Source organism: Tursiops truncatus, chromosome 20, assembly GCF_011762595.2.
Source record: "Tursiops truncatus isolate mTurTru1 chromosome 20, mTurTru1.mat.Y, whole genome shotgun sequence".
NCBI lineage: Eukaryota > Metazoa > Chordata > Mammalia > Artiodactyla > Delphinidae > Tursiops > Tursiops truncatus.
Genome location: NC_047053.1, coordinates 17,591,402 through 17,599,989, shown reverse-complemented (window position 1 = coordinate 17,599,989; position 8,588 = coordinate 17,591,402). Strand labels below are relative to the sequence as shown.

Here is an 8,588-nt window from a genome sequence, read left to right as displayed (position 1 = left end):
ACCTGATATACTCAGAAAGGGCTAGGAAAATTAGAATATTGTTCATTTAAATACACCTTTGTTAATTTAATTTTTTTTGGAAAGGTACTTTTGTCTTAAGTGCTTGAAATATATTTCCTTCAAAAGTTTGGAGCTGCAAATTTAGCTTATTAATCAGACTCATTTTCTATCATAGAATCTGACATCATTGTTAAATTCAAGTAGATGTGTTAATACACGTTCCTGTGATGCTGAGTTCTAATGCTAAGTTAGATGGGAAAGGAGTTTGTGTGCAACTGTCATTAATATATTCTATCAGTGCTCCTTTCTTTGCTTTGCTCTCATTGGATTCCTTAAGGGACAAAGCATATTTTGTCAGGGGAAGACAGAAGGCAGTAAACTGCTAACCTAAAATAATTGAACAACCAGTTAATTTTACCAGGAAAACGGGTTTATTTGGGAGAAGCAAAGAATTGCAATTCAGGACATGGAACTATGGTGAGCCACATGCGAGTCCAGTTAAGCAAAGGACAGGAAACTCTTTTATAGAGAAGAAGGGGACGTTGGGAGGGGCTTCTAGAAACAAAAGGTCCTTTGGAGGAAATTGGGAGTTTGAAGTACAGTGGCTTTTTATTGGCTGAGCTATTGCCAGGCGAGGAAAAAATTTTTTCTTCCTCCTGCTGGCAGAAGTAAAGTAGTGTCACTTCCTGCTGGAGATGCAAGGTACTTCTCTTCCTATTAGGATCTGTATTGTTGTGGAGTGGTATGTACATGATAGAGCTTCCCCCTTCTGGCCTCCTGACTCCAGTTTAGTGAGGTTTCCCTTTATTAATTTTCACAAGACATACATCACCCTTATTTCCACTCTACTTTATATGAACTCAAAACACCCAAATATAAGCCAAAACGTATTTTTAATGCCAAACCTTGTCACCAACAAAAATCATCATTAAACGAAGGAAGTCACAAACCCTGACCTCAATGCCTTGACTTAAAAAAGGCTACACTGGCACTGTTAAAAGAATGAAAAGCTACAGATTGGAGGAAAATATTTGCAAATCCTATATCTGTCAAAGGACTAGTATCCAGAATCCACAAAGAACTCTCAAAACTCAACAATAAGAAAACAAACCATTTAATATCACATTGTATTGAAAAAACTGTTTCATCTTTTGGGGAAAATTGATTTAACTCTTTTAAAGCAAAAGCATGTTAGTTTGAAAACTGTGCCTCTCCAAGTTGAATAAATTCATGAACTCTAGTGTAAACTCAGTATTATTTCAAAGGGATAGTGCATAAATTTAAGAGCAACTTCAATATCAATAAAGTGTCCTGCAAATTTTTCTTATAGTACTTTTGGACAATTTACATGTTACTACTGATTATAATTAAAGTGTTCTGCATATTGATTCAGTTAGAAAAGTGTATAAAATTGTTACTACTGATTTGTATTATTAAATGTTTTCATCGCAACATAAATTCTTGTAACTGCTTAGCTAAGTCACAAATTAACCTTTCCTTAGAGTTTCAAAATTAGCTCATTCATATGCAGTGGGATATCAGTGAGAAAACATAATCACACTGCCTTAGGTCTTTGATTATCGACTATTTTGCAATCATTCCTTTGGTTTCAAGAAAATCTTGAGTTGAAATTAAGAGTACACTAAATAATTGTAAAACTTGTCCAGAACTCAACCAAAAGCATTGGCAAAGAATATGAGATCACTGAATTGTCTTCCATTTCTTTCAACAGTTCTATAGACTGGCATTTTCATGTACATGCTGAACAATTTTAACAACTGTATCCATGACAGTTTTCATAGTCTGTTTCAGAAAACTGAACATAAATATTTTTACTTTGTGTCACACAATGGAACAAAATCATAAGAGAATCATCAGCCTCTTATTTTAAAATTTCAGTATTTGAATTTTTGACCGAACATAGCTAAAGAACCATCTGTCACAATAAAAATTAGGTTTTCCATATCTACCTGAAATTCTTCTCTTACAGATGTAAAAGATTCAAAAATATCTACACCATCAGTTTGATTTTTAGGCAGTGGATTGATATTTCCTCATAAATTTAAAAGTCCTTTGAAACAAAACTTACCCAAATTATTCATTGTTAGTCTTGTATTACCCAACTCACCTAAAACTAAAGAAAAGTGCCTGTTTTCAAATTTTGAATCAGCTGATCTTTGACATTATTAGGAAAAAACATCGTATTCTACAGGTAATTGTTTGGCAGTTTAACTGAAGATACTTCAATTTTTACAAAATTTAGTTTTTAGTCTTTTCCTCATCATTAAATTTTTTTACACAACTGAAATAATAAATATCTTATGTACTGCAATGGTTAAATTAAAATATGTCTTACCAAAACAACTAAGTTGTGCTTGAAGAAAAAATATCTTACACTGCTCCAGTTTTTAATTTTATTTTTTACTTTTTTTTTTTTTTAAATTTTGGCCACACAGCACAGCTTGAAGGATGTCAGTTCCCTGACCAGGGATTGAACCTGGGCCATGGCAGTGAAAGTGCAGAATCCTAACCACTAGACACCAGGGAACTCCCCCAGTTTTTTATTTTAAATTTAAATTATTTTAAATTAGATGAAATGAAGTAAAATTAAAAATTCATTTCCTTGGTTGTATTAATCACATTTCAATCCTCAGTGGCAACGTGTGGCTACTGTTACCATATTAGACAGTACAGCCGTAGGTCATTGATTCTTATGCCTTTCCCTTTAATTAGTACTTTAGCTGCATCATTTCAATTTTGACATTTATTTTTATTATCATTCAGTTATAAATCTTTCTAATTTTCCATGTGATTTCTTTTTTGATTCATGGTTGTCTATTTCTCCCTTAAATTTTGTCCATTTCAGCTTCACATACCTTGGAGATGTAGTATTAGGCACATACACATCTATGATTGTTGTGTCTTTTGATGAATTACACCTTTTATTGTTATGAAACATCACTCTTTATCTCTGATATTACTCCTTGTCTTGAAAAAATACTTTATCTGATCTCCATATAGCCTCTCCAGCCTTCTTATTGTTACTGTCTGCATGGTATATGTTTTTCCACACTTACAACTTCAATCTACCTATGTCTTTAGATTTAAAATGTCTTTTTAACATCATGCAATTGGGTCATGCTTCCTTATCCACTCTGACAATCTTGCATTTTAATTTAACTGTTTAATCCACTAATATTTAATGTAATTATTGATACGGTAAGGTCTCCCTTTTGTTCTTTATTTTCAGTTTGTCTCATCTATTTCATATTCATTTTGTCCTCCTTTCTTGCCTTCTTCTGGGTTAATCAAATGCTTTTTAAAATTCTGTTTTAATTTCCTTGTTAGCTTTTTAGCTATACCTCTTTGCATTATATGTTTAGTGGTTGTTTTAAGGATTACAGTATACATCCTTGAATTTTCACAATCTATGTAGACCTAATTTTGTACCACTTCATGTAAAATATAAGAAGCTTGAAAGTGTAGAGTTCCATTTACTCCAGGCCTTCATGCTGTAGTTGTCATATACATTATCTCTATTGATGGTATAAACCATAACACATGTAATTCTTGCTTTAAATAGGCAGTCTTACATTTACTTATATCTTTACCATTTCCATTACACTTTATTGCTTCCTAAAGATCAGAGTTTCTGTTTGGTATCATTTTCTTTTACCCCAAAGAACTTTCTTTAGTATTTCTTATACTGAAGTTTTGTCAGAAACGTACAATTATCTTTATCCAGAAATATCTTTTTCTGTTTGCCTTTTTAAGAATAAAATCTGCCTTTTGCACTTTCTTGGGGGGGGTAAAATATAAAGTTTACCATTTTAATCATTTTTAAGTGTACAATTCAGTGATATTTTGCCTTTATTCTTTTTCTGAAGTTTTTTTTTGTTTGCTCTCTCTACAGATAGATATAGATCTACATATCCTTTATTCTTGAAAGATATTTTCTCTAGAGTTCTGATTTTTTTTTTCTTTTAGCGCTTTAAAGAGGTCTTTCCACCTTCTGGCCTCCTTTGTTTCTGTTTTGTTTTTGCTTTGGGGTTTTATTTTTGGCTGCCCCACCCAGCACGCAGATCTTAGTTTCCCGACCAGGGATCAAACCTGCGCCCCCTGCAGTGGAAGCTCAGAGTCTTGACCACTGAACCACCAGGGAAGTCCATTCATTTTTTTTTCTTTGTTTCTGATAAGAAACAACATTTCCTTGTATGTAATGTATCATTTTTCTCTGGCTGCTTTCAAAATCTGTTCTTTATCTTTGGTTTTCAGCAGGTTGGCAGTAATGTACCTGAATGTAGTTTTCTTTGTATTTATTCTAAACACTTGAAGTTTGCCAAGCTTCTTGAGTCTCTACATGTTTTTCACCAAAGTTAATAAGATTTCAATCAATATATTTTCGAATATTTTCTTCTGCCCCAATACCTCTCTCTTCTCTCTTTCTGGGACCCCAATAACATGTAGATTAGAGCTTTTGAGGTTTTCTTTTTACTTCTTCTTCTTTTTTAAAATTTCGGCCATGCCACATGGCATGTGGGATCTTAGTTCCCTGACGAGGGATCAAACCCACATCTCCTACAGTGGAAGCTCAGAGTCCCAACCACTGCACTGCCAGGGAAGTCCTCTCTTTTTACTTCTTCAATCCTTTACTTCCCCCTGTTTTTCAGAATGGATAATTACCATAGATATATTTTCAAGTTCACTGACTCTCAGTCATTTCCAATTTACTGTCGAGCTGAATTTTTCTTTCACATATTGTATTTTTTAGTTCTAGAATTTCCATTTGGTTCTTTTTTATAGTTTCTATGTCTCCATTGAAATGTCATATCCATATATTCATTATGATCATATTTTCCTTTACTTGTTGAGCATAGGTATAATAGCTGCTTTAAAATTCTTGCCTAATTCCAATATCTGGGGCATCTTGGAATCAGTTTCCACTGATTGATTTTTTTTCTCTTGAGTACAATTGATATTTTCTTGTTTCTTCATATGTCTACTAATTTAGGGTGGCATCCTGATATTATGAATGTCAAACATCTGGATTCTGTTATGTTCCTCCAGAGAGCAGGCAGATAGTAGAATTCAGGGCTCCCCTTCTGTAGCCCTCTTCTCCAAGACTTCCCTGCTGCTAAAGTTGCCCTAAACTCTGTCCTCTATTTTTCAACCAGTAAGACTGCAGGTTTCCATCAGAATTTTAGTGCCCCCTGAGGCACTGACTGGGGCCTGCCATCAGGTGAAAAGCGAAAAAATGAGAAACTCACCCCTGCCATTCCTTGCTTCCTAGTGCCAACTCCTCTCTGCATGCTTTAGGTTATTTTCCAAGGCCTCCAGATAATTTTTGTTATAATCTGTACAGAGTTTCTAATTGTTATCTGTGGAATGGTTGTTCTGATATGAGCTCCTCCATCATTACTGGAAGCTGACCCCCCTCCTGCCCCCAACAATCTGTGCTCTAGCCATATTCAATTATTTGTAATTTCCAGAACAGGCCATGTTCTCTCTTGTCTCTGGGCCTTTGTACACACTCTGTCTCCCCACCACCCCACCCCAACCCAAGTACCTTCTACAGGACTCAGTATAGATATTACCTCTTTTGGAGAACTTCATTAGTCAGGACCGATTCAAGTAACAGAAATCTCCTTGTACTAATAAGTCAAAAGGGAGAAGAGGATTTAATGTAAGAGTACAGAAGTATCCTTGGGCAACCCAAAGACAGATTCAGCTAGGCCTCAGAAACCAACCAAAACCAGACATTCCATTTCACTGGGACTTTGTCTCCATCTCTTGTGTCTGTGCTCTGCCCCGCTGAGGGACTCCTAAGAATGCCAGTTTGCCTCTTCAAGTTGTTTTGTTATTGCCTGTTTACTTCTCTTTCTTCCTCTCTGGACTATAAGTTCCTTGAAGGTGGAACTATGCCTTTACTGATTTTGTCATTCTCAGAACTTAACAGAGTACAGTCAACAGAGCTCATGGGTCTTGTTAAAAAAAAAAAAAAAAGGCAGACAAGTAGATCGACCCTTAATATACAACCCAGCAGGTGCTGAAAAACATTTTCAAGGTGCTTTAGGAGCCAGAAGAGAAAGCAACCACGTCTTCATCTGGGCAGTCAGGAAGCCTCAGGAAAGACACCCCGATGACGTTGCTTGTCCTCTGATTGGGGGATCAAAGGAAAATCCCATAAAGAGCAGAGACTGTCTTAAAGACCCTCCCAACCCTCTGGGTCTCCACTGAAATGAAAACACTCAATGTCTTTCTCCACGTCACTCGAAGGGACAAAGAATCACAGAGCAGAGACCTGGGTGATCTATTTCTCTAACATTTCAGCCACTTGAGATTTCTTTCAGTTCCTCTTTTCCATCTGAGAGCCTCTGAACATTTTCTTCCCTCAACCTAGAGTGTTTTCCTGGCCATCTTCCCTTTGACTAACCTCTAAACAAGTTAAGGTTTCAACTTCAGTGTCATTTTCTGGAGAGGAAGGAGTCTCCCCTCTTCCCGTCAGTTAGGGTGAACCCTATTGCCACACATCTCACAGCAGCCCCACTTCCCCTTTCGGAACACTGGTCTCATTGTCCTGCCCCATGTACCGGCTGCCTTCCAGCAGGCTGAAATCTCTGACAGCGGGGACCACGTCATCTGGTTCCTGCCTGTTCCCAGGGCTCGGCACACAGCCTGGCACCTGGGAGGTGCTCAAAAATACTTGTTGCTTCCATTGAATTTCAGTAGTTAGTACAACTTCCTCATTTGAAAGAGAAAAACCAAGGCACAGAGGTGGGGAAGTGAGTTTTCCAGCAGTCTCATTAGTGGCAGGGCCAGACCCGGCATTCGGGCTGGAGAGCTCTCTGTCCTGGGGTCCAGCTGAGTTGCCTTCTCAGCTTCCTTCTTTCCTTCCAGAGTGCACAGATGGTCAATGGGGACATTGGTTTTTTAGTTTGTATTATCTGGGCTTTTTTTTTTTTAATGTATTTATTTTTGGCTGCACTGGGTCTTCGTTGCTGCCCATGGGCTTTCTCTAGTTGTGGCGAGCGGGGGCTACTCTTTGTTGTGGTGCGTGGGCTTCTCATTGCAGTGGCTTCTCTTGTTACAGAGCAGAGCCTCTAGGCACGCAGGCTCAGCAGTTGTGGCTCGTGGGCTCTAGAGTGTAGGCTCAGTAGTTGTGGCGCATGGGCTGAGTTGCTCCACGGCATGTGGGATCTTCCCAGACCAGGGCTCGAACCCATGTCCCCTGCATTGGCAGGAGGATTCTCAACCACTCCCTCAACCACAGGGAAGCCCTTATCTGGGCTTTTATTTCTTCTAAAATGTGCACAAAGGTAGAACTCTCCCAGGAACATTTTTGATTCATGTAGAAAACCCACTACTTTCGAAGAGTGAAAAGTGGATTAAAAAAAAAATTTTTCCCAACTTTTAAATTTGAAAACTTTCAAACCTATAGAAAATTTACATGAATTAGACAATGAACATCCAGCTATACTTCATCTGGATTCATCAGTTGCTAACATTTTGCACAGTGGCCCGCTTTCTCTCTCTCCCCGTGTATACGTGTGTGTGTATACACCCGCACTTCCTATCTTTCATACATAAATGCACACACACTATATCTATGTATATACTCTATATGTACACATGTACACATACACATTTTTTGCCGAACCGTTTAAGTCAGTTGTAGACGTGATTACATTTTACCCCTGAACACCTCAGCACATACTCCCTGAGATCAGGAGTATCCTCCTACACAAATACAGAAAATCATCACCATGTTACAGTATTACTAGCTAATATACATCCATATTCAAATATCCCCAGTTATCTCAATGATTTCCTTTATAACTGTTTTTTTTAAATCCAGGATCCAATCAAGAATCATGAACTGCATTTTGTTGCTATGTCTCTTTAGTCTTCTCTAACCTAGATCCAGACTACTTGATCTTTCATGATACTGACATTCTCAAAGAGCCCAGCCAGTTATTTTGCAGAATTTCTCTCATGTGGACTCGTCTGATTGTTTCCTCATGGTTAGGTTCAGATTTAACTTTTTGTTGTTGCTGTTCTTGTTTTCAGCAAGCATGCCACTTGTGCGATGCTGTGGGTGCCTTTCCATTGCAATGCCTTCATTTCAGATGTCCTGGGCCCTGAGGACATTTACCAGATCCTCAGACCCCCAGAGCTGGGTAGCGGGGAAGCCCAGAGAGCCGGCAGATAAAGGCCAAAGCTTCGGTCTTTGCGGCAGAGTTCACAGCCCTTGATAGCTGCCGACTGTGGGGCACTCCTGCGGGGCCCCCAAGGCCAAGGTGAAAACTTCTCCTTCCCACCAGGTGCGCTGGCTGGCCAGTGGGTCACCTGCTGCTGTAGCCACTCTCTGTTGATGCAGCTGCAAGGGGAACAAGAAGAGGGCTGGGGGGCGTGGCCATGCCAATGCAGTCCCACTGGAGGGCAGGGACAGCAGGGGGACAGGGGGACGATGATAGAGGGAACCGGAATAAAAAACAGACTGAAAAGGTGACAGACAGAGGGGACACACACGCCAGAGAAGGAGAGAAAAGCAGAGAGTCAGAAACAGAGAAAAACAGAGACTCAGACAC

The 8,588-nt window shown here is 38.6% G+C and overlaps 1 protein-coding gene across 10 annotated transcripts in view; it reads right to left on the bottom strand.

Moving 5' to 3' along the window:
- The window catches only part of ADAP2 (ArfGAP with dual PH domains 2), a 33,671-nt gene that overhangs the window by 2,457 nt on the left and 22,626 nt on the right, over positions 1-8,588 (bottom strand). For 2 of the 10 annotated variants that reach the window (XR_012328506.1, XR_012328507.1), the window contains exon 11: positions 5,595-8,377. The exons of 6 other annotated variants lie outside the window; for them this stretch is intronic. Coding sequence is in view for 2 of the 4 variants with exons in the window: in XM_019927087.3 (XP_019782646.1) it covers positions 8,343-8,377 (35 nt within the window). In the remaining 2 variants the exon portion in view is untranslated. Of the gene's footprint in view, positions 1-874; positions 8,378-8,588 lie in introns of those variants that run through there. 2 more of the 10 variants (XM_019927087.3, XM_019927085.3) reach the window with 1 other exon arrangement.